The following is a 24810-nucleotide window of genomic DNA, read 5'->3' as shown; positions in this document are numbered from 1 at the left end:
AATAGGGATTTTGTTGGCTTAAGCACATTTCAGTTCTTAATGCCTTCCTTGCAGGGGGCTCTGATGATGCCTGGGCAGATGCAGAAGACATTTCAGAGGAAGATTCTGCACTTAGGTTTGTATCAGTCACTGGGACAAGGAAAAGAGTTGGACCAAAGCTGATTCACTCAGCCGTTCAGTTCTGCTCTTTCCTAGTCTGGGCGTCAGGTACAGGCTTGAGGTTGTTGCCAAGCTTGGGGTCTCACTTTCCTTGATTTTGAAAATGCCTTGAATGCTGATGGCTGGCTGAAGCCAGTGTAACTGACGCCTGCTAATCTGTTGCCAGAGGGAAGGGACATGAATATATAAACGATACAAAGCCATTAAAAGGCTACTTGAATTACACAGAAGTGTGTGCTTCACTAAAAAAAAGTAGATCTGTAGGCTGGGGAAAATATTCTGCAACTTAACGTGCTGGTTGCAGAACAGAGCGAGATATGGAGAGGGGACCCTTAGCACTAGTTTTGCATGTCAGCTCATTGCAGAGTCTGACTCTGAGCTGTGGAGACAAGGCTCGTACTATGGGGCTTCTGGCTAGAAGCAGTTCAGGGAAGAACTGTGGCAGTATTGTGCAGGTGACGTGGTCAGTCTCCCACGCTGATGTTGCTTTGCCTTGTTCCGTGTTGCAGAAACGCAGACTCCCAGCTGTTTGACAAGGTCAGAGGACATGACATCAAGCTGCTTCGTTACCTTTCTGTCCGATACATCTGTGATCTGATGGTGGAAAACAAGAAGGTGAAGTTTGGCTTGAAGTGAGTCTGGGTTCATTCGTTTTTCTGCAGGCTTTGAGTTGCAGGTAGCAGCCCTCACGTGGGAATTGTTACTGGGCATGCACCCAGCATCCTAGGAGCAGTCCCTGGAATGGTCCTACAGAAGGATCATCAGACATTGCTGTAGAGAGAACCCTACACTTTCACACCAGAGAAAGCTGTATCAGTGGGCAAGATAACTGCTTTCATCTGTCTTCTGCAGTCTGAGTAGGTTTTCTCTGTAGAGCTTGAAGTGATGTGGCAACCCCCTTTTCAGAAAGGGGAGCCTTCCACTTGTGTATAGGAGCAGGTCGCTTCTCCTGATGTTCCTCTCAGAGGAAAACTTTCATATTTTTATTAACAGTACCTGTTAATCTGGATGTGTTGCATAAGTTCTGCCTCTGCCCATTCCTGAGTCGAGTCATTATGCGGGGAAATGCAACAGGAAGCTTTTTGGATGCCGGTGTCTCCGTGGAAAAATCTGTACAAATGTCTGCTGTTTTCCTCTTGTCCTGTGCAGTGTGACGTCTTCTGAGAAGGTGGACAAAGCTCAACGTTATGCTGATTTCACACTTCTCTCCATCCCATACCCAGGTACAGGACTGATGTCCAGAGGGACTCCCAAGGGACAGGTGACAATCTGCTGCTGGGGACTGGGAACTACGTGTGTGTGTGGTGCAATGGCTGTGGCTTGCTTCATGTTACCTACGCTCCCTCAGGAGAGAAGCTCTTTTAGACTGAGAGCAGTGCAACAGATCTGGATATTCTGGCGCTGCGAGTTGGCATTAGGCGCTCTGAGGTGGCAGCAGAATTTCTCAGCAGCTGTGATGAATTCAGGCACAGAGAAAACATCCCAGTGGTGGGGCTGGGGTTAAGACGGCCGTTGACAGCCCTGCGACTCCAAAGTACTACCTGCTACAAAGCAAGCTGTATATAAACCCACAATTCTTAGGAGTATTTCCTGGTCCTGCTGCTTCCAGAGGACCGCTGCAATACGTTCTCAGTGCTAGGCAGAACCGCTAACCCGCGCCTGCGGAGTGTGGCTGAGATGCGAAGCACTCCAGTCCGTCTCCCTGGCTATATCAGTTCCTGCGCCTAGCAACCACCGCTGGGTCACTTGCTGAAGATGAGCTGAATATTGCTGGCTGGCTGCTGCTGCCGGGCTCGGTAACATGATTGGGTGTGAGGCTGCTGTGTTCGAGGTCTGGCTGCCACAAAGGACTCTTCCTTTTTCCCTTGCGCACAAAGAAAAGGGGACAGGGACAAAGTGGTCATGGATGATCCACACTCAAACTTTTCCCTGATTACTAGTTGTTGCCCCCTAAGGTGTGTGTAGGGGAAGAAAAAAGGTGGAACTTTTCTTACACAGTAATTAGTGCCAGTTCAGAGAAGCTGCCTTAAGATTTCCATGGAGGTTTCCTTGCTGATTGCAAAGGGCTGCGAGAAATAAGAGTATTCTGTAGCACGTGCCACAGGTGCGTGTTGCTGCCGTTTGTCTTGCCACGCTTAGACCATGGGAAAGACAGTGTGCGTAGGTCCTTTGTAGCATTTGTAAAGAATGAGGAAGAAGTGAGTTAGGTTGTAGCGTTCTTACTGTGTGGGGATCTGCACAGTGTGCAATACCCAGTGATGCTCCTTCCTCTTCCGCCACCTGGGACATTTGCTGTCTCTTAGCAGCTCTTTGCTGCTGTGCTAGAGGTAAATCTTATCACGCTGGAAACTCCCTGCAGATGTTACCTGATTGTAGCAGTGCTGGTCCAAAGGGGAATGCTATCATTCTGTTAAATCTGAGGCGTGCACATCTGAGGATCAGCAGCCCCTCTAGTGACTGGCAAAGTGTAGTGATTGATAGGTTCTTATCAGCGTTTCCAGGTTTGCACCGAAAGAATTTCCATCTTGTAATTTGTCTCTGAAGTTATTCTGAGATTCTGTTGTCTTAGGTGAACGAAGCAGTGTCCAGACACGACTGTCTAGGGTGAAAGACTTGGGTTAAAATGGGGTATCTGCAGAAGCTTTTGTGCTTTCTGGTACAGAAGCCCTCCTTTCCTTCTGACTGGTAGTTGGCATTTGTGGGTGCCAATGCTTGCTGCTGTAATCCCTCACTCTTTGCTTTAAGCCAGTGTTTAATTGGAGTTGAATCTCAACTGGCAGATTGCTTCCTGGCTGCGTGTTCTCTAGGACTAGTCCTGTCCTTCCACATAGATTTTTTTTGCCATTGAAGTTGTTTTTGACTTGCGGAGTAGGGATCGAAGCTTGTGTATGCAGTGCCTGGCACAGGGGTGTCCTGGTGACGTGGGTGCTGTGAAGCTTCTGTGGCACACACCATACCTCAGGAGAGGTGTTTCATGGAGCCTGCAGGCAGCCGCAGTGCTAATGGTGCTGCTCAGCTGTGACTAAGTGACTACAGCTTGCAGCAGAGGCTTCAAATAGTTGTTTGAGAAGAAACAGGAGCCATAGGGCAGAAACTTCAGGAGGGGAGGGCCTGGGGGAAACCTTGGAAGTGGTTATGTACCTGCTTTCTTCACATAGGGCAACTCTGGTGTTTGAAAGGGGAGACTTAAATGTGAGGGAAACCGCAGTTGCCTCTGACAGAGCCCTTTCTTGTTACCTGCAGCAGACGCCCTGTGAAGCTTGGCTTTCCCCAGGCTCCACCAGCATCTCTTTTTGCTGGTTCCTTCTCACTCAGGATGCCAGGCTGATTCTTCAGATCTGCGCAAAAGTCAGTGGCCCTGCAACGCGCAGGTCTTTGGTGAAACCTGTTGTTTGAGAGAATAAAACCGGTCCCTCAGACTTCACGTTTGCTGTGCCTTTGGAGTTTGCTCTTTGTCTGCCGTGTGAGTGTGTTCACTGCTGAGTGCTCTGCGTTGCTGCTGCTGGGAGGCCATGCTGCACGCTGTACTGATTACTGCTCTTCACTTCCCACAGGCAACACTTTTGATTGGTTTGGTGCTCTGGAGCCCAGGGCTGCCAGCACTTTCAGTCCCACAGGGCCCTTCGGCTGTTAGATATCAGTTGGCTGAACAGTTGTTCATTATCTCATGTCTTGCAGGCTGTGAATTTTTTAAGGAGTACAAAGACCGGGATTACACAGCTGAAGGTCTCATATTTAACTGGAAACAGGTATAAAATGGAAAGCTGGGGGCTTTACTGCGCTTAAGCTTTGTTTTTTGAAACTCATTGCTTGCAAATCATGGTTTTTCCTCTAACCAATTATGTTTTTTTTGTTCTTGTTGGTTTCTACTTCCAGGATTATGTAGATGCCCCACTAAGTATCCCAGCCTCTCTGACCCAATCTCTGAATATTGATTGGAGCGAGTACCAGGTGAGCAAAGTGGGCATCTCTCTGGGAGGTCAGAGATTCAATCAGGGAGGATCATTAAGGATTTGAAGGCTGCCTCGTTGCTGTTGCAGTAATCTGGTTCGCTTCATACCATCCCAGTGGGAGTGAAGCTGCAGACTTGATTGTTCAGAATAGCAGTGGAAATCCTCTACCCGAAAGCTCTGTGGATTGGTGTGTCCCAAGGCAGCCGACAATAACATCCAATCTGTTTCTGTAGCTTGCGTAAAGCTAGCAGTCCATTAGGGAGATACGTCGCTAATAAAGGTGAGGAGCGTGCCAGGGAACTGGAAGCAGTGTTACTTGTTCGCAGTGGTAGTTAGGCATGGGGCTGCTGGACAGACTTCCTTAGCTAGGGAGAGACATGAAAAAGGTCAACCTTCCCTTACGTGAGCAGTAGCCACATAACTGGGCACCTTCTTAGAGGCTATGCAAGGTGTTTATCCTGTTATAGGAAAGGAGAAAATCATAACTGACCGCATCTGCATTGCTTCTTACTGTGACGGCGTCACCAATGACGATTGAACTCTTAGGTTTGCCCAAGCTTTGAGGTTTGCCTCGATTCTCACATCGCCTTGCGTTAATTATTGCACACCATTTCACATGGTGGATCTGCCAGTCCTTCCACGTTTTGGTAGGATTGGCCATGCTGGAGCGTGTCATGCTCCTGCGCTCTGTGGCTGGAAGCAGCACAGAACTAGCAGAGCTCCAAGTGCTCGGCCGGTGCTTGTTTGTCAGTGACGAAAATCATGTGAGTGCCAGCACAAGCAGAGTCACGGAAAAGTAGCTCGCGGTGTTGAAGCACAGGCCTACTGGGACAACGGTTTGTTTATGGCTAGAAACTTGTTCACTAAAATACTGAGCAGCCAGTATTTTGAAAAGGTTATTAATAATTGAAGAGCATGTAAGAAAATAGATGCAGAAATAATCTGAGGACTGGAGAAGGTGCTGTGCTTAAAGCTAAAGTTCTCAGTCTGTTCAGCTAATCACAGTGGTATTTTGGGGGTTGACTTGATTAATGTGTAAGTACATTCACGGCTCCGAGCCTGCCAGAGTTCAAGAAGTGTTTGGACAACGCTCTCAGACACATGATCTGATATTTTTTTTTTGGGGTGGTCATTTGGGGACCCAGGAGTTGGACTCAGTGATCCTTGTGGGTCCCTTCCAACTCGGATATTCTGTAATTCTATGAAAATACTACTTCTAAAGCACCCTTCAATCTAGGGAAGAAAAGCTGCACAGGAAGCAGTATCTGAAGTCTGAAATCAGGCATACAAATGAGGAAAGCAGTCCTGAATGTTATTTTTGAGGATTTGTCTTGGAACACGCTGCCAAAGGAATGATGAACTGTCACCCTTAGATTAGGTGCTTTATTGGGCAGAGCTGTTGCCAAGCGCAAGCTTCAAGCTGTATGTGGGGCAACTGAATGAAAATTTCTGGTTTGTGGTGTAGAGAGAGACGGGATGATGGGATGATTCCTTCTGGCATCAGCACAAGTAAGCCTGCAGTGGGTCTTTGGGCAGCCTGCAGGGGTCACTGGCACCAAAAGGGCTCAAGTTGTGGGGACAGGCTGCTGACCTTGGCCTGCCCGTCCCGTCCTGCTCCTTGCATCACGTCCGCAGCTGTAACGTGGCTGCTGAGCCGCTTTGTAAAGTGCACGCGTGCCGGGGGCTGCAGAACTGGGTCAGCGCTCCGCAGGTGTTTGCCAGCTCACTTCAGTACCTCTGAGCATGGTCTGCCTGAGGCTTTGGGGCTGCAGGCAGCAGGTTCTGTGTCAGCCAGGCAGGTAGTAGCCATGGCCTTTTATTTTTTAATACTTTGTCCTGCCTGGCCTCTTGTTGCAGAGGGCTTTTCTCAGAGGATGTGGGGAGTGGTTAGAGGACCGACCAAGAGGAAAGCCCGTCACTGTAACAAATGGCCATGGAATTATTTCTCTGGATAAAGAAACCAAGAGTATGGCAAACTCAGAACTGCAGAGCAGCCTCTTGCTTACCATCAGCATTTCTCTTTCGGCACAGAGCTGGGACCTCGTGCAGCAGACGCAGAACTACCTGAAGCTGCTGATCTCTATCATCAATAGTGATGGTAAGGCGCATTCCTTGCCTTCCAGCAGTCTAGCAGCAGTTGCTTCCTCCAGAAGCTGATAGTGCAGCTGTGGATCGGTTCCCAGTGCAGAAGAGCCCCTGTATGGAGAGCTTCCCTTCTCTCTCTTCAGAGCAGGGTGATGGTCCTAGAGTCTCAGGGCTCCAGCTCTCCTCCTAGAGAGGGACTTGCTGATCCCTTTCCTTTTTGCTCCTTTCCTTGTTGACTCTCTTATTTGCCATGTGTCTGTATTTTGTCCCCCTTATCTGGAGTCTCACTAGGCAGCTGTTGGAGCTCCTTACATCCTCTGTCATCACAGCCACCCCTTGAAGGGGGTATATTGCCCTTTGCTGGCATCCCATTCCCAGACACAGTGACTTTATACGTAGCACTGCTTGATAGATGGAGCCATGGCTGGCTCTGCCCACCCGGCAAACTGCAGACTTTCCTGCAGTTACATTGGGACACGCTGCAAATGTTCTGGAGAGCGCAGGAGTTTGGTTCCCTGTGTGTGCCTCTGATCAGTTTGTACCAGTGGGAAGGTTGGTGAGGCTGAGAGAAAGTGGTCAGTTGGAGCAGGTTTATTTCTGTTGTGTGGGGATAGATTGTGATAATGGGCTGCGACTGGAGGGGTGTATGCCTTGGGCAGGAAAATGATGTTCATACCTAGTGACTTCATGTCCTGAGCAGCTGTCAGAACCAGGACAGCACATCAGCTGGGGCTGCTGACATCCCAGGACACTCTGAGCAATTTGTTGGCTGCCATATTCAAGACAAAATGTTCTGGCTTGGTGGCTCAGCTCTGTTGTTGAGCCTAGGCTGGGGAGATGGAGAATAGCTTGTCACTGCAGATTTGCCGTAAAGAAAAGTCTTTGCTCTTGTTGCAACATCTTTTTGTTTCCTTCTCCTTCCCACTCCTGCCTGTAACAGATGACAGCGGGCTGCTGGTGCACTGTATATCCGGCTGGGATCGAACTCCTCTCTTCATCTCCTTATTGCGCCTCTCCTTATGGGCTGTGAGTACCTGCCTGACCTGCTCTGCTTCTGGGGGTGGTTGGTCGGAGCGTGAGCAACTGTGTCACCAGAAAGTGGTGCTGGAGCACTTAATGTTCCTTTTGCTCATCCTGCCTTCAGAGGGGGGTGTGGATTGGCTTCAAAGTGGAGCCCAACGTGCTGTCCTGCCATCAGGCACAGCATCACAGGCAGCTGGAGCAAGGCGCTCAGGGGATTCTCTGTCCTGTAGGCTGCAAAGATGCTCAGGGTTTGGAGCTAGTGTTCTGTAACCAGGAGGGTGTTCAACTCGTGCTGGAGGCAGAGCAAGCTCTGGGCACCTTGGTTCACCGTGCCAGCTCTCTGTAGATCCTGAACACCAAGTTCCAGTCTCCAGGGCTGCTGCCTGAAGTCTGTTTCTCATTTGCCTTGCAGGATGGGCTGATCCACGTGTCCCTGGAGCCGTCTGAGATTCTCTACCTGACAGTGGCCTATGACTGGTTTCTCTTCGGGTAGGCACATTAAGGTTTATTTGTTTATGTAACCCCATGCATCAGGGGAGAAGCCTTCAGAGGGTCACCTTTGGTGTTTGCTCACAGCCCAAGGTAGATGGTGGGGCATCTCTCACTGAGCTGTGACAAAAAGAGGCTAATGCATTTTCTTTGTGGAGGATTAGTCACCTGGCTGTTCTTGTATTGTTCCGATTCTGCTTTCTGGCAAGTGACTGACCTCCCTCCCTTGCTCTCTTTCCAGGCACATGTTAGTCGATCGACTCAGTAAAGGAGAAGAGGTGAGTGTCTCGTCTGGGGCAGTGCCTCAGCATCGCTTTCTGCTCTCAGGATACTTGTTTATGGTAGCAGTGTTCATTGTCTGCTTCATGGCAATATCACTGGTTTGGATGGGCTCTAAAAGGGTTGTTGAGGTGCTGCAGATGTGAGGTAGGAGCCTTCCCCTGTCAATTCCTTATCCTTAAGGTGTGGGAATGCTTTTCTGGTGGTTTGGTTGGTGGGTGTCAGTCCTGCTGGTTCCCCACAGTGCCATTATATGCCCCTGGTGAGAGGCTGCTAGGGCTTGCTATTCAGCTCAGCAATGAGAAGAGAGTCTTAAGGTGTGTGACTCCTGGGAGCTTGGAAATAAAGCTATGTAGTCTCGTGTGCTTGTCCTGCGTGCCAGCTCTCCTGCCTGGGTGCTGCAGCTGCATGTGGCTTTTGTGTGCCGTTACAGGCTGGTGGAGCCGCTTGTACTGGTTCCAGGGTGTGTGTCTGGCAGTGCGCAGATGGGTCTGGGAGGCAGTTAAGGTTAGTGGGTTAATTCTGTTCAAATCAAAGCAAAAAAAAAAACCAAACAAGCAAAAACACAATGATTGCTCTGACTGTAGTTGCAGTACATTGCAATGTCATTTTTGGATAGAGATCAAGAGGTGGGAAGTATGTCTAACCCTAAAGCTAATCCCCTGCTCCTCAGACTGTAGCCTCACCAGGGAATCCCTGCCTCTGAACGGTATCACACACCTTGGAGAAAGCAGAGCTGGAGCTCTGGGCTGTTTTCCACCTTTCAGGGGTTCAGGACCCCGTATTAGTATCACTCACCCCAGTCGTCAGCTGGGTTTGCTGCTTACCTGGATGTATAAACAGCTGCTGGGGGCCGGGTCTGTTCTGTTCTGCGCTGGTGGCATGAGCATATGCTGTGTGCTTGTGGCATGTGTGCAAGGTGTCGATAAGGAGACCTGTCATGCACCTTCATCTGGGCCTCCCTGCGGCAGGGAACAGAGGGTCAGTTTTACAAGCAAGAGAAGGATGGGATGGTGGCAGCCCGTGGCACCTGGAGTCTAGTAGCTGCAGATTTCTTGCTATCTCCTTCCTGCCAGCACCTCCCCGCCAAGATAAGAGGCTGCATGAAGCCTCGGGTTCATTCCTGAACAGCTCTTCTCTCTCCCTTTGCTCAGATTTTCTTTTTCTGCTTCAATTTTCTGAAGCACATCACCTCTGAGGAGTTCTCTGCTGTGAAGTCACCGAGGTAAGGAGCCTCTGCTTGCTGCTGCATGGGCTGCAGAGCCAGGGAGCTTGTTAGTGCTGTTCCTTTGGGGAGCTCGAGGCCCTGGTGTCCTGGCCCAGTTTTCTTTAATTTGTTCTGCACTCTGAAGGCTGCAAAACGGGGCCGAGGCTTGTGAGGTGCCACGATGTGCTCTGAAAACCTGTCCATGCTGAAATGGGCTCTCTGCTTAATGATTATCCATGGCTGCTTTAGCACAGATGAACCCAGAGACGTGGGCTCTGGCTCAAGCAGGCTGCGCGGCAGGGTCCGTCCTGCACTGCTGGGGGGAGCAGGGACGGCTGGTTCTTAACAGGCTGCTGAAGGTTAACCCCTAGTTCAGGAGGGGCAGAGGGGGACATAGCCCACCCTGGAGGAGGCTGCGGGCTCCGAGGTAGCAGGTGACTGCCTGCAGCCTGTTGCAGCCTGTCAGAGCCCAGGTGTGTGGGCTGGGGCTGTTCAGAGAGCTCCCACCGGCCCCATCCCCTCCGCTTTGTCCCTGCACAGCTGACTTCCCGCTGCTCCGACCCGCTGCATGCTGCAGAGACCTGGCTGCGGCCAGCCTCCCCGCAGCGCTGGAGCGTGCCCGAGGTAACCCTGTCTTTTCTTCCCCAGGAGGAAGAGCTTGTCACCTGGCTTCACCCTAGAGGAGATCTGCATGCTCAGTGAGTGCTGCTGCTGAGCATCAGCGCCCTGGGGCGCTGGTAATGGTCGCTTGGGGGCTTGGGTTCCCAGCACCAAGGGGATTGCACAGGGGTGTGCTTCCCTTGGGGCTCGCAAGCACGAGGCCCTAGGGCAAATAGAAAGGGCATTGCTTGAAGGGTGAGAGAGTCAGCGAGACCTGGCTGGCCTTCAGGTAGCTCTGTTTTCTTCTTTCTAGAGCAGAGAGACCGAGGCAGCACCACGAGCCTGAGCAGCGACTTCTCCCTGGGGATGGAGAGCTCCCCTGGAGCAGCCGGGAGCTTCACCTACGAAGCTGTGGAGCTGATGCCAGCAGGAGCACAGGCCCAGGCAGCATGGTGAGGAGATGACCGCTCAGTGGGCTGCAGAACAAGAGGGGCAGGCTCTGGGCACTGTAGAAAAGATCTCTCTGAAGTCTCTCACCATCCAGGTCTGCTCTCTGTGGCATGGGTTCTCTACAGTGAGGGAAGGAATTTGGCTCTCAGAGGCTTTGCCACAACTCGTGCTACAGTTCTTCCGCACTGAGGATTGGAGACCACCCCATGTTAGTGACCACGTTAGGCTTCTGCAATGGTGTTCGTCAAGTTTGCTTTCTTTTTTTTTCCCCCACCCTTCACTGTCACATTTCGTCCATGAAGGATTTCATTACTTTTAAAAGCTCGTTCTGAACTGCAGGAGGAATGGCATTCGGCGGCAGCCTCCCCAGGGAAAAAAAGGAGGCAGAAAGCTTAGTTGCCCTAAAATGAAATTTAGTTTATAGAAGAGGTTAAAGGAGGGTACTGTCTGAGTTAGTGGTAGGTCGACTGGGTGGCCAAGAATCTCCTCTGTACTTAAGCCCATCTAACAACGTGAGGTGTGTGAGTGGAAGCAGGGTGCTGTCTGCAGTGCTGCTTTGGGATACTTCGGGGCAAGAACATGAAATTCTCAGTGCTCCCTGTTGGTAGAGGGTCACAGAGGAGTTGCCTGGGGGTGCTGGTGGCTGTCTGCAAGTGGGGACTGGGGAAGGTGTAGGGTGACTGCTCTGGGACAGGCATTGTGATTGCTTGTGGGGTTTCTGGTGCTGTTTGGGGATTCCAGAATCTTTCTGTAGGGTTGCCCCTCTCAGTTTAATTTTTCTCTCCTCTCCCTCAGCACATGTGAAGATGCTATTTCATGTTGCAATTATTTTAAATTAAATCTGGGTTGTGCTGGAGGCAGCTGGAAGTCTTCTGGGACCGAGCCTGCAGCCATGCTAGTGGCAGCAGCCTTTCTAAAGCACTTTGTGAGTCAATTTATAAAACGCTGAAGAGGGGACGAGATAATCTTAATGAAGAATCCCCAAAATGGTGATGGGGACCCCCCAAACTGCATTTGCCAAGCGTCCATCACAGAGTCCTCTTTAACACACAGAGTATACCTGTCCACAGCAAAGTGAGTGCAGCAAGTAGAGGACAACTTTCCACTTGTCTGGCTACAGGGTGTAGGAAACTGGAAGCATTTACAGTGCTCTGGAGTGCTCAGGACATGCAGACTAGATCCTGCAGCCCAGACTAGATCCCACAGCTCAAAGCCTACATGTGATCTCAAGATATGAAGCGGTCAGAGCATGGTGCAAGACATTTGCTGCACTTGTACGTATCAGGGCTTACTTTTGTGATGTGTTTTCTAATTGTAGTTTGCTTTTGTTCCTGTTGGAGCCGTCAGGTTGTGTTGGGGCTAGCTGCCCGTACCGCACTGGTGGTTTGGGCCCGTGCTGTGGACATGAGCTCAGGGAAGGGAAGGTTGTGAGCCTTGCCACAAGTGTTTAGTGAGGGAACTAGGCACGGATGTCCTCCTGCAGCCTGTTATGGCTGTGTAGTCTGGAGAACAGGTAGAGCTTGCTGTAAGCATTGTGATCGACAGAGAGTTGGGCTGCGCGTAGCATAAGAGGGAAGAGGAGAGGATTTTTCTTTGTGTTGCCCTGAACACAAGTGGGCTCAAGGTCTCCTTGCATGGAGAGGCATTTTGTTTGTTAGCTGTACGAGCCTGTCTCTGCGGGCTGTTCTTGGAGATGTTGGCAGCTATGATAACATGAGATGAATAATGCTTGAGAGAGGCTGTGGTGTGATATTTGAGGGTGGACACACTTCAAGAAGTGAAGGGAGGTATCGTGCTTCCCACTGTACAGTGAGCCTGTCTTTAGCTGCACTTGCTGACAGTTCTTGATCTCAGTCAAAGTTAAGGGGCCCTTTCCAGGAAGAACAGCATCTTCTCTTTGCATTAATTTGCCTTTTTTTTTCTTCCTATTTTCCTGTGTACATAGCAATATCTTTACCCGTTTTGCTGTGATATCGGAAGGTGAAAAATTCTTGGGACTTTTCCAGGGGGGAAAAAATATGTAAGAAAGTAGAACCTCCTGAATGTGGAGCAGCAGTGATGTGGAGTAGTTCCAAATGTGTGTGCTCGTTTGGCATGTATCTAGACAGTAATGTGAGCTGAGACCTGATGCAGCCATGGACAGCGAATTGTGCACAAGTCCGAATGCACCGGCTAGAAAAGAAGCCAGAGCAATTCTGGGTTGTCAGCACAGACAGGAAGAGGGCTGAAATGCACCAGAGAGATTGTCAGTTCTGAGCGTGTGGTCAGTGCAGTGGTGTCGAAAGGAAATTGCTAAAAGGGAAAACAACACTGGTGTTGTGTACTTGCCACCCTCATCAGTACACAAAAACACCCACCTGGGCCGGGCTCCTCGGCTGGTACGCTCTGCAGAGTTTGAAGCAGATTGAAATGGTCTTTCCCTGCTGGGAGGCCCCTTGCTTGAGGCGTTTTTACAGCTAGACTAAACAAAGCACTCGCTGTATGTGTGTGGGCTGATGCATTCTCCTGTCTCTGATTTCCAGGTCACGTGGATGGTGATCTATAAAAGAATGGGCTAAGATGCGTTGAGCTCGGTGTGCCCCCGTCCCTGAGCCGTTGCCTGTGACTCACTGTTCCTTGGGAGGGGGGAAGGCAGGTTCAGGGAGAACAAGAGTTTAGCTGCTGGGGTAAAATCTGGTCTGTTGTGGAAAGAGTTCCTAGCTGGAGAACGTGAGAGAGCCAGCTTTCTCACCCAGGCCCTCCATCCCACAGGAGGAAGAGCTGTGCATCATCGCCACAAGCTGTGCTCTGGAGCAGGGCGCAGCAGTCTGAAGACAGGCTGCCTTCTGCGGGGATGGTGGAAGTGAAGTCCTCCAGCTCCTCCTCCTCAACGCATTCTGATAACTTCCTGAGGATTGGAAGCAGCCCGCTGGAGGTGCCCAGATCCAGGTGAGATGGGATGAAGCAGAGCGTTTCTCAGCAAAAGGAGAGTTGGATAAAGAAAGTGCTCGGCTGCCTTTGTGTAGCTCAGAACCACAGAGCACGTGGGTTTGTACCTACAAACGGGCCTCCGGAGGCCTCTTCCTCACTAGCCTAACCATGTGGGAACTTGTCACTAAACACCAACTCCTGCCTCAGCCCACTTAGAGGAGTGAGGAACTGCCAATAACAGCCGGGTGTTTGTTCTGCCTGTCCTCGGTGCATGCCTCTACTCCACAAGGTCTGGCTTCTTGGCATCCTGCATGCTTGGATCTCACAGCACTCTCTGTCAAATGCCCCCACAGGGATTTGCAGTGGTTGGAAGGAAACATTTCAATCCAGGCAGACCTCACTCTGCACCTATCCAGTCCTCTGTTCCCTCTGCTGACGTTTCTGACATTGCTGGGTGAAAATCTGGGTGCTGGTGGAAGCAGAGGTAGGATCTACTGGGAGCAAGCTGCAGGTGCTGTACCAGCCCAAAGGGTTCCTCCTGCAAGGCTGCGTGTTCCCGCTGTGCAGCTGGGAGATGGTGGGCCTAATCTCGTGCTGTAACAGAGGATGTTTTGGCACTCTTCTGAAGCCTGATGCTGTGGTAGGGCAAAGTAGAGCGGTGAGCTAAGCTAGGGAAGAAAGAGCAGAGCCTGTGGAGCAAACACCATGTGCTGAGACTGACAGGGGGATAAAGAGGCTCTTAGATAAGAGGTTGCTGTTAATGGCATCAAATGCTTGTGTTGTCTCTGCAGGTTTTCTGATGAGTCTTTTTCTAGTGATTCCCTTCAGAACAGCCACCAGCCAAATTTTAGTATGTTCTCATCACATGCAAAACGGTGACAAACAAGTAAAGCATTGAAAATTTGTAAGACTTCTTAACAAGCTTCTTGATTCCAGAGAAGAATCATTGCGACAGTTTTCATAAATGACAGTGACTGATCTCCCCAGGGAAAGAGATTAGTAGGATGTTTTCAGTTGTTGCTGGAGCCCACCTCTATATTCTCTGAAACAAGTCTCCCAAGAAGAAAGCAAAATACCAGAGAGAAAGCAGCTTGTCTTGGGGGTCTGCTCTTGTTCATAACAGCAATGCCACTGTTCCTGTGTGTGGTCTCATGCCGTTCCCAAGACATAGCAAGCTGCATGAAGTGCCTGGTAGCAAGCTTGCAGCAGTGCTGTGGCAGAAACTGTTCATAATGCTTCAGCTGGACTCTGCTCTGTGAAAAGAAAGAGAATCAGAGTAGGCAGAACAGCTCTGCAGGAAGGGGGTGATCACAGCCCCTGGGTTTTGCGTTCCTGGGGCTCAGAGCTGATAAAGCCAGCAATTATCTTCCCTCTGGCTGTGTCTGGATGAGGTGTCTATACGCTTTTGGATGTTCAGTGCCCACTGCTGTCAGGTTCTCGGAACCAGCATCCCCAGGGCTCAAGGCAGCAGGCAGGCATGGTGGAGAAGCTTGTTACTTCCAAAGCCACGGTCCCAGGGGCTGGCTTTTCACTGTGCCCAATCAGTAACTCTCTTGAGAAGGAGCTGCAGTATTCCCTCATTGTAAGAAGTAAATGTTCTGTGAATTTCACTCTAAGCATTTCTTTCTGACCTTTATGCTAGCTTCTGTCATGACACAAAGCCTTTGCTTCAGCACAGCGAAGGTGCATCAGTACATCCCCAGTCCATGTTGACTTTTATGAGCAAGGCAGTACGAAAGGCTGAGCTGAGGAAAAAAAAAAGCGCATGAGAGGAAATAGAATATAAAAGGGGATGCCATTGCAAGGCCTGAAACCAAGGGGATGGGAGAAAGGAACCATTTGTGAGGCCAAAGTGGTGAAGTCAGATAGTCAGATGTATGCAGAGGTGGTTAACCTGCTATGCTCCTGCTGGGTGGAGATGGGGTGTGCACCATCTTCTCCATCTCTGGTGTAACCTGGGTTTCCTCTGCTCCTCTCTGTGCCGGCTAGAGGAAGTAAGCCTGGAGACCCTGCTGAGAGTGGGTGGAATTGTCAAGGCAACAGCTGAACTGAGCTTCTCTTCCAAACCAAGTCTTCTGGCACAGTTACCCTCCTTTGCCTCGCAGCCTCTTGCCAGATCAGCCAGACTCGGGTCCCTGCCCTGTCTGCCTTCCCCGGGGTAACACTGGTAACAGCTCTGCTAGCTGAGGACTTGAGCAGTGCATTGCCTCGTTAGCTGCCATGGCTTGCACCTTTTGGGGCCTGAGCACGGTTTGTTTGATCTCCAGAGAGAGGAGATGTCACTCAGCGTGGCTATGTCAGTCTGAATTCACATAGTGAACGTGGCGCAGGTGATGGATGTCACAGTTCCTCAGCTACCATCCTCCCCCTTGAAGGAAAGGCAGAGTCCCATTTTGGGTGGAGAAGGAGTATCTGTGGTGGGAGGAAGAGTTAAATTCTCTCCCTTCCCCCCCTTGAACAATGAAGGACTAGGATGGAAAGGCTGGAGCACAAAGACTAATCATGATGCTGAAAATACCTTTATCTCTCCAGCGCTGCTGCAGGGTAACACCCCAGGCTCTTAAGATGAAGAAACTACTGTACTTGACTTCCTAATCCTGGTTGTGTGGCCATAGCAACAAACCACTTAACCACTGCAGCAGCAGTAGAGGAAAAGTGGTTGCTTGTAAAATGCCAGCAGGCACCCTTCAGGCAATTCACATAAACAGTCCAGCCCGTGTGCTGGCAGGCAGGGGAGCTCAGCGGGGGACGGGAAGGGAGAGCAAGCTGTCAGAGATGGGCAGCTCCTGGGCACAGGAGCCAGGATGTCCAAGGGAAAGAGTCCCAAACACCAGGTGAGCTGGTGGGAGCCAAGTGACAGCAGTCTCTTCACCAGTCCGTCCGAGGCTTACTCTCATCGAGAGCTCACAGGTACCTGCATGGCCCTGGGTGATTCTCATTAGGCAAAGGCAAACTGGAACGCCAGACCCACAATAGGCTGTCTTTAAGCTTATCCCAGTGCAATGGTAAAATCACATCTGCTGAGGGCAAACGCGCGTGAAAATACTGCACAGAGTATTTGCAGGGTAGGACACGGTGCAGCTTGTTCTGCAAACCGAGAGCTCCTGAGTACAGCAGATAGCGTGTGTTGGCTCTAACTCCCCGCGTGTGAGTGCGTAGTGTCAAATGCAAACACGGGATACGGTCTGCAAGCCACTAATGGTCTACGCATCCCATGACACTGCAGAAAAACCCTGTATCTGTGTCAGGGATTTAGTGCGTGTGCACACACCGCTAACGTGGATTAGCAGACGGATAATCTTTGATTGAATGTGCTTTTGCTAAGTCGATTAAACAAAACCCAAAGTACTGTGGTCTGAAGAGGTGAAATCTGCAGGATTTAAACCGCGGAGGAACTGCTCTGGTCAACAGTCAGAGAGAAGTCCCTCGCTTAAAGGGCAGCAGGTGGTTCAGACGTGAGTGGAGGGAGTGCGGGGAGGGACAGAGAAGCTGCTGTCCCTTGGTTTGGGGTCTTTCTGATAGTGATGAGACTGCACATGTCTTGCTCCTTACATCCACCTGGCTTGGAAGCTGTATCTGCGAGGTGATAGCAGCAAGACTTGGGATAGCAACTGCAGGAGGACAGGAATCCTTCACAAGAAGGTTTTCTGGCCCTACTGCACGGTTTGACCACAAACCAGGCTCACCAGGCCCCTGGCTGGCAGGTGACGGCGCCGCAGTCCCAGGCGGTTGCGCTGGCAGAGCCACGGGGCTGTTAGGGCACCGCGCAGCCCACAGCCAGCGGGCTGGGATCCAGCCGGGGCCGTCGGTGCCAGGCGCTCCTTGCCAACTGCTCCCACGCACAGGAGGGACTGGCTGCCCTCTGCTCAGGCTGCCCCAGCCCGCCCGTGCGCACGGTACCTTCTGAACGCCTGAAATCGAGGCGCAGAGTGTGTGCTGGCAAATGAGCTGCTGCCCAAATGCCTCCCAAATGGTCCTGGGTATGTAGGAACGGGGCAGGTGAGCGGGGGCAGGACGGGGCAGGACGAGAGCCGAGCTGCTGGGCACTTGGCGCTCGTCTCGCTTACGTATTAAGGCACGGAAGGATCCCCGATCGTCGCTGTGCCTCCGGTGTTGGCTCTCCTCCGGTAAGCGGGTGGCCGTGGGCTCGGAGATACTCTATTATGTGCAGCATGTTGCATGGGAAGCGCTGACCTAATTACAAGGAACCGTTCCAGGCTAGGAATTGCCAGTTTGCGGCCCGCTAAAGGTCCTTCCTCGTGTGAAGGAACAGCTTGCAGCTCATCTCTGTTTTGCTAATCTAATTTTGTTAATTTTGCACTTTTGAGGGAGTTTCTTCCCACTCGTGGACCTGAAGAGGTGGGTGTGTGAAGCTCACTTTCATTCTCTTTCTGTCTGCCATCAGATGTCTGTGGCAGATACGGCAACTTGAAGACTTGCTGTATCTCCTCTTTCCCGACCGTGTCAGCTTTGCTGTAGTCACCTGGCTGCTTTGCGCTGCCCCCCCGGCTAGCCAGCCTCTGGCACGGCTGTAATGCGTTGCAGACCTGTTGGTCCTACAGGCCTGGGGCCCCAGCACCCACAGCTCACACTGGGGCATCAGCAAAGCCCCTTTTGGGCCTCTGCAGCACGATTTTACCAGGAGACTTCAGGGGCAGAAATACCAGGGACATTTTCACCTCTGGCATTGACTAGATTGCACCGGTCAGCCTAAAGACGTTGGTCTCAAGCCCAGCTCAGTTTTTAAGGAGCTCCACTGTCCTTGCAGCAAGCACAAAATTCCCTGTGCTTTGTCTTCCCTGCCTCTCTCACCCAGCCCCTGCTGTCTTCTGGGGCTGTTTAAGGTGTTTGTTGGCTGTGACACTTCCCCAGGAGCCTCCCTTGAGAAGCGAGGAGGACAGAGAGAGAGCCTGCTGTGGTGTTTTAGCTCTGCTGGCTGGGCTCAGATGTTAAGGCCAGGAGAGAAGACCTGGACTCAGCGCAGAGATGATCAGTTTATTCAATTAATCATCAAGTGTTTATTCTGCTGCCGGGAGGTGAGAGGCAGAATCAGCTGACTTGATCTCCTGGACTTGTGTGCTATTAGGTTAGATGTAGCTTGATGAATTCTGGGCTGCCTGGAGCAGCCCGGAGGGGAGGATGAAGCAGCGAGCGCTGTCGTGCAGCTGGGCACTGATGGGCTCGGTCAGGCAGTTTCTAGGGGCTGTGCATTGGGGTGGGGTTCCCCGTTGTTCTCACTGCAGGTGGGTTACAGATGAGAGATGGGGAGCCCGGGAGAGCGTTGTCCGTCCTGCGGAGCCAGGCACGGAGCAGTTTCATACCCACCTGCCCTTCTCTGCAGCGTGGCCGGAAGGAATTGACCTGCTCGGGTGGTGGTTCAGCACTGTCAGGTTTGCACAGCTGCTTGGCAGGGTCAGGGACCCCAGGAAGGGTTAGAGGGCTACAGAACCGCTGAGTCCATCTTGTAGGAGGGATGTGATGCTTTCGTCAGCCTGTCAAAGAACAGACTCAAGAGGTGACTTGATCCACCTCTTGGAGGTGGTGTAAGATTGGTGTAATCTCAGCTGACAGCCAGGGAAGGTGACCCAGCAGCTGGGAGCTGAGGCCACACACCCAAAGCAGCTGCTCACCTTTGTCACAGACTCACCTGGCCGGTGTGATTGATATAGGGCAGTGACATTTCTGCTGTCCCTGTGCCCTGGATCACATCTTGCTCCTTTGTTTGCCATGTGGGCAGTGTCCTAGGCACCTCCTGGTACTACTCACTCCCTTCACAAGAGCTGCAGAGCTCTGTGCAGCTCTCTTCATCTACACCTGGAAGTCCTGCATACCCAAGCCCATCTCCACTTGTTTCTGCTGTGCAGGCTTGCCATCTTCACAGCCTTTTCTTTTTTTAACCTGTCCCCAGGCCTGTCCTGTTTGGCAACTCATTACTTTCCTGATGGTAATGCTGTCCATGTCTGTTCTCTCTCTTGCCCATAGACCTCTTCACTGCTTTAGCTCAAATTCTGGTCACCGCACGTGTAGCCAAGCTGCTCCCACTTTTCCTGTCTGGCTGTGCAGCCCTCTCAGGGGAGGTGAGAGCCTCCTCTTCCCCGTGTGCTGAAGCAGTGTTCCTCCAGTCCTCGTGTGCTTCTCCCTGGCTTTCTGCACTGTTCCTGCTGTGCTTCCAGCGTTGTGCTGTGCTCTGGGCCCAAGTGCTCTGCCTGCTCTCCTCTGCTTTATCTTGCAAAGGCAGGGAGAGGGGAGATGTCAGTGAAAAACTGCTCCATTTCCTTTATGAATTCTTCATGTTCCAGGGAAGCTTAGCCCTGTCTGATCTCTAACAGCGTGTTCTACTGTTCCACTTCCAAGATGGGAAGTGCCCTCGTTCTTACATGCTCTAGCATTCTCCCCAGTGGCTGACACTCGCATCCCCCCTCTGAGCCTTGCTGAGTTCACCTGGCAGCCTCAGGACAGGGGCTGTGCAAGGCAGGTGAGGCTCAGCTCTTCCATTTCCTGCTGCGATGCCTTTCTGGAGCCCGAACTCCCAGACAGCGGCGATGCCCCGACCTGCAGCTGCAGGATCCCCAGCGCTGCGATGGGGAGCTTGGTGCAACGAGCTGTGGGACTGCCCCTGGTGTGTGCATCCAGCTCGGGGCCCTATTTCAGACCTCTCGAGCTTGGCTGTATTGATCAGCCTAGTTAAATGCCAGCCTGGGGATTAGATCTGGATCACAAACAGGTTTCCCCCTGTGCCTTCCCCCTCTCACACCGGTCTTGCTGAGGCCCTCCTGGCTGCGGGAGATCCTATATTCCTCGCCGTTCCCCTGGTCTCTCGGGGAGCAGCTGCAGTGCGCCACTGCTATTCTTAGCTGCGGAGACGGCGTGCGAGTACCTGGCCCGGCAGAGCTGGAGCTGGAGCTCTCGCACTGCTTGCTGCCCGGCAGATCGCAGATAAATTATCCAGAAGATCTTGGGAGTGTGTAATTGAGTATCTCTGCCACAGGCTGTGCTTGCAGCAATGTACGCTCTGCTGTGCAGAGGGGCACAGTAATTGCTCGCTCCCCCGAAGCTGAGAGCTCCGGGTTCGTCTCGAGTGCTTGTGCCTGCTTCTCGGTGATTTTGGAGGGGCGCCTCAGATTCGCTTGTCAGGTTTCATGCTCCCTCCTTTCTTGGCAGGAGGTTTTGTATCGCAAACAATTACCTTCCCCCTGGCTGTTTTTCTTACCCTAAAGATGTTTTGCCACCTGGCTGCTGGCACAGCCCACCCTTCCAACACAGGGCTGGAAAAGCCTGCAGGTGCCGAGGCGGGCGGGTGCCCGGGGGCAGCGACCGGCTCTGTTCGGAGCTGCTGGCAGGGCCTCAGGACTGACCTCCTTTCGAAGGGCCGTGGACCAAGGATCTCTAAATCTTCCTCAGCAGCAGCCCAGTCACGGTAACAATTTGCCATCGCCCTGGGAGGTGCTACCAGCTGAAATAAGCAGCAGGTGGATGTCCCCTGTGCAGCGCTGCATCCGCATCTGTGAGGGATTTGGGGCCGCCGCACCTTGCTGACGGGTCTCACGGTTCTGCATGGCCACCTGCTTCTCGCTGGCTTTGTCCTGTCTGGCCCCGAGGGCACTTCTGCTGCTTTGTCGGCCCCGGCCAGCTCGGCTCTCCCCGCGCTTTCAAAGGGAAGGCTTGGCGCGGGGCCGAGCCGGAGCTGCATGCTGCACCCTGGTCCCACGGCGTCAGAGCCGCTGGCACGGGCGCTGCTGGCAGCCGTCCCCGCGCGTCCCTGGCAGCGGCGTTAGGGGAAGGCGTGTGGCTGAGTGACCTGACTGACTGCACCGTCTCCCTCTCTCTCTGCCCCAGATCGGCCGACCATTCTCTGCCCGGATCTTCCGTTTCCACAGACTTTGGCAGCTGGCAGATGGTGACAGGGTGCGGCAGCATTCGGGAGCAGGCGAACCTGAGCGCGGACGCCTCTCTCCCTTGCAGCTTCCCGGATGAGTTCCCTAGCACTTGCCTGTAAGTGTCTCAAGCGCAGGATCTGTCCCCTGGGGGCTCTCAGCTGGCTGCGAGCGCTGGAGCTTTGTCACCCTGGTGCTTTCGAAGAAGCCTGGGAGCCCGTAACAAGCTGTCCCGTCTTCGCTGCCTTGATGCTTTCCATCTGCAAATTCTGTCATTGAGAAATTCTGGCACTGAGCGCTCTGTGGTTGTGCTGGACTCTGAAGGAAACCAGCTTCTTCTCTGCCAAGTTGCTTTCTGCAGGAGGCCTTTCTCTCTCTTCCCCAAAAGCAGTGAATTTGGGCATAAATCTAGTGCAGCTGAGGATGCCTGCTTGTCAGGGCAGGACTGGTGACCCAGCCCTTCTTGCTTTTGGATCTTGCTCTTCCACATCTCCCTGCTGGGTTCAGAGCCTTGCTGCAGTGGGAGAGGGGCTTTTATTCTGTCTGACCACATGCAGCAGCGTTTGCAGGCACTGCACCTGGCCTGGGCAGCAGAGCCCCCCCGCATCCCACTGCACGGCGCTGTGCAGAGCGGCTGGGAGGCACGCCTTCCTCCCCAGGCTGAAAGTCACCTCTGCAGAAAGACGGGAGCTGAGCTTTAATTGCTATTAGAGGAGAACCTCGGCGTGTGCCTTCAGGCTGCACGCTCTCAATCACGAAGCTGAAATGGCAGATGAGGGCCTGCCACTAGCTAGCTGGGCTGGAGGTGTGCCGCCAAACACCTCCGGCCCCTAACCAGAGATCTGAGGACAGGCTTTGGGGGTAGAGCAGGGTGAAAACAAACGTCTCCCGTGAAACAGGCTGCCTGGGCTGGCTCAGCTGCTCTTGGGGCTGTGGGCTGTCCTGCTGAGTGGAGGAGAGCCGCTTCCCCAGGTGACGGTGAATTTAGAAGACCCGTGAATTGGCTGGGTTGGGGAATCACCGGGGATGTCAGGCACGGCCTGGCTGGGTGATGATTCTCCCTGCTGCTTTGGGACACGCTGCGCTGCTCCTGCAGCTGGCTGGGGAATTGGAAGTGACTGAAGAGCACACGTCTGAAGTAGTGACTGCGTTCCTGTCCCCTGAGCCTGGCTGTGCTAGGTGGCTGCTGCTCAGCAGTGAGTGTCATTGCCACCCTTCTTGGAGCTGGAGCTAACGTCGGGACAGGGAATGTGGTAGAGAAGTGCAACTTGAAGTTGGGCTCTGCAGCACTGAAGCTGCCCGTGGGCTCTCGTAGCTTGGAGCCTGGGTCCTTGGGCCAGCCAGGTTCAAAAGGAGGGGGACAGCGGTGCTGCTTCTCCCTTGGGCGTGCAGCAGATGCTACGGGTGCTTTGCCCTGCTCAGCTCTTCGCTGCAGGGTGCTGTGCTCATGGGCTGGGGACTGCTCGGCTGCAGGGGTCAGGAGCAGGCTGCTGGTTGGAGGGGAACACAAGGATATCGATTGCCTCAAGCCTGACCCAGGGCCTCCTCTCTCTCTCTCTGCTCTGCAGCAGCTCTGTTTGCTTAGGAGCCCACTGTAATTCTGTCCCTTTTTTTTTTTTTTTGCCCAGCAGTGAGATTTTAGAGATTCAATTCCACTGGCACCACAGCAGGTTGGGGTGGAGGTACGCTTTTCACACCCTGCTTCCTTGTGCTTGTGTGGGGCTTGTCAGGGTTCTCCTAGAGCTGGGGCTTCGGCCGTCTCCTCTCGTCCTGCACCAGGGGCTGCGCAGCAGGGCAGGGCAACGGGGGCTTGGCCAGGACACGCGCCCAGCCCTGCTCTTGGACCTCGGCACCGAGGTGGCACTGAGCAGTTGGTGGCTGGCAGCGGCCAGCTGGCCAAACCCACGCCTTCCAGTCTCTCACTCTCTGAAAGAAGCTGTCTGAACGCAGAGCCTGCCCTGGGCAGAGGTGTGAACACGAGAAGCTGCAGGACCCAGCTCTGCTGCCCGCCCTCGCTTGCCTCTCTTACCTCTGCGTCTGCAGAGGATTTAAGATCGCTGAACTCAAGGTGCAAGCAAGCCCTGCTTTCCTGCAGCTTATTTTTAATGCTAGCAGGTTGGCGAGCTCTGCCTTCTAATTAGCTTACCAAAAAGCATCTTTTTTTTTCCGTGTTTAGAGATGTTGCCTTTCTACTTTGCCCTCTGGCTTCTCCTTATTATCAGGCACTGTAAACACGGGCCGGGCTGCCTGCCGCAGCCCCGCTCGCTGTTTACAGCCCTCCCACCGCATCCTCTCGCTGCCGTTTCCGGACTGAAGCTGCTGGCTGTGGGTGGTTAACGCTCCCGTTCAAATTAGCTGTGCCAATTTATAGCCGGGCCCGGGGCGCTGGGGAGATGAAAGAGAATTTCTGATGGGGAGGCTCGCACGGTGCCCTTGGGGCGACCTTTGAGAAACGCCTTCCTCTCCCCGGGGGCCGTGGGCACGGCGCGGAGGCGCGCAGCGAGGCCGGGTTCAGGCTGCCTCTGAAGGGCTGCCTTGCCTTCCGCTGCTCCCTCGGTGGACACCTTGCCTTCCTGCCCCTCTTTGTGCACTAAGCCAGGTGCACAGCCCAGCTGGAGAGGAGAGCGGGGCCTGGGGGACACCGCGCCGTCCTCTGCGGGCTCCATCCTGCCCGTGTGCAGTGGTAACACATCTCAACTCCCCTCCTGCCCTGAATTTTGGCACCTTCTCCCTGCCCCAAAGCTCCCCGTGCGCCCGCAGGCGTGCACAAAGGGGCAGCGAGAGGCTGGGAAGCGAGGGACGGGTGGAAGCGGGGTGGAAGCAACTGCCCAGACACGGCAGCTGTGGACGGGCTCCATCTGGAAACACAGAAAGGCAGGGAGCTGGCACGGGGGGCTGACGTCAGCCGGCGCCCGCTGGGCCAAAGCGGCGATTTCTGTGTGAGCCCGCGGTGAGGAGCGGGGTGGTGGTGGAGGAGGAGACCAGGGGAGAGCTGCCGAGCTCAGGGGGCAGCAGCACCAGGGGCCACCTTCTCTGCAGGATCCAGGGACCCCGGGAGCGGGGTGCCCGCCGGCGCTGACCTCCCCGTTCTGTCTCCTAGGCTGGTGTCGGCGAGCGACCGCGAGTCCCGGCTGGAAGAAGTGCGTTCCTCCTTCCTGGCCAGCTACAGCCGCACCATCGGCCTCAAGGCCGTGCCCCCCAGCCCCTCGGGGGCCATCGGGGGGCTCCTCGAGCAGTTCGTGCGGGGCGTGGGACTGAGAGGCAGCAGCACGCTCTGAGCGCCCGGCTCCTGGACCGACCGCTGGCTGGAGGAGACCCGGGACGAGCCGGGACCCCCGGCCTTGGGGACACGCCGGCCCCCGTGGACCCCGCTCCCAGCTCCGGCTCACGGCCGCCCTTGCGTGGGTCTGGGGGAGCAGCGGGGGGGGCTCCGGGGCCCCTGGTGCAGTAAAGCCATCTCTGCCGCCCCGCCGCCTGTTCGTGTCTGGGCTGCGGGCGGGGGGAGGCGGGCGGCGGGCAGAGCCGGGGGGCGGCGGCGCGGGGGAGCCGGGCGCCGGGAGCGGCTCCGGCGGGGGCGCCGCTGGTTATAAATAGCCCGGCCCACGCTCCGGGAGCGGCGGCACCGAAATAGCTCCGAGCCCGCGCCTGCAGACGGGAGCCCCGACGGGACGGGAGCCGGCACCGAGCATCCCCCGGGCCGCGACCCGCGGCGGGGGCTCCCGGCGGGGCCGAGCCGCGTCGCCCACCGGGTGTCCCCCCACCTCTCCTCTCGGTGCCGGTG

General features: G+C 53.8%; 1 protein-coding gene across 2 annotated transcripts in view; it reads left to right on the top strand.

Annotated features, from left to right (window-relative positions):
- Positions 1 to 24501, top strand: part of MTMR14 (myotubularin related protein 14) — a 30971-nt gene extending 6470 nt beyond the window's left edge. The window contains exons 5-19 of one of the 2 annotated variants that reach the window (XM_035546821.2): positions 55 to 115; positions 669 to 791; positions 1309 to 1382; positions 3838 to 3908; positions 4036 to 4110; positions 6144 to 6210; positions 7138 to 7223; positions 7633 to 7709; positions 7951 to 7987; positions 9143 to 9213; positions 9844 to 9893; positions 10109 to 10247; positions 12997 to 13173; positions 20992 to 21147; positions 24130 to 24501. In XM_035546821.2, the coding sequence (XP_035402714.1) occupies positions 55 to 115; positions 669 to 791; positions 1309 to 1382; positions 3838 to 3908; positions 4036 to 4110; positions 6144 to 6210; positions 7138 to 7223; positions 7633 to 7709; positions 7951 to 7987; positions 9143 to 9213; positions 9844 to 9893; positions 10109 to 10247; positions 12997 to 13173; positions 20992 to 21147; positions 24130 to 24307 (1442 nt within the window). In that variant the 3' untranslated portion in view covers positions 24308 to 24501. The remainder of the gene's footprint in view (positions 1 to 54; positions 116 to 668; positions 792 to 1308; positions 1383 to 3837; positions 3909 to 4035; positions 4111 to 6143; positions 6211 to 7137; positions 7224 to 7632; positions 7710 to 7950; positions 7988 to 9142; positions 9214 to 9843; positions 9894 to 10108; positions 10248 to 12996; positions 13174 to 20991; positions 21148 to 24129) is intronic. The other variant, XM_035546822.2, reaches the window with a different exon arrangement.
- The last annotated feature ends 309 nt before the right edge of the window (positions 24502 to 24810 follow it).

Source organism: Cygnus atratus, chromosome 10, assembly GCF_013377495.2.
Source record: "Cygnus atratus isolate AKBS03 ecotype Queensland, Australia chromosome 10, CAtr_DNAZoo_HiC_assembly, whole genome shotgun sequence".
Lineage (NCBI taxonomy): Eukaryota > Metazoa > Chordata > Aves > Anseriformes > Anatidae > Cygnus > Cygnus atratus.
Note: the sequence above shows the minus strand (reverse complement) of the source record. Positions and strands in the feature narration are given on the sequence as shown.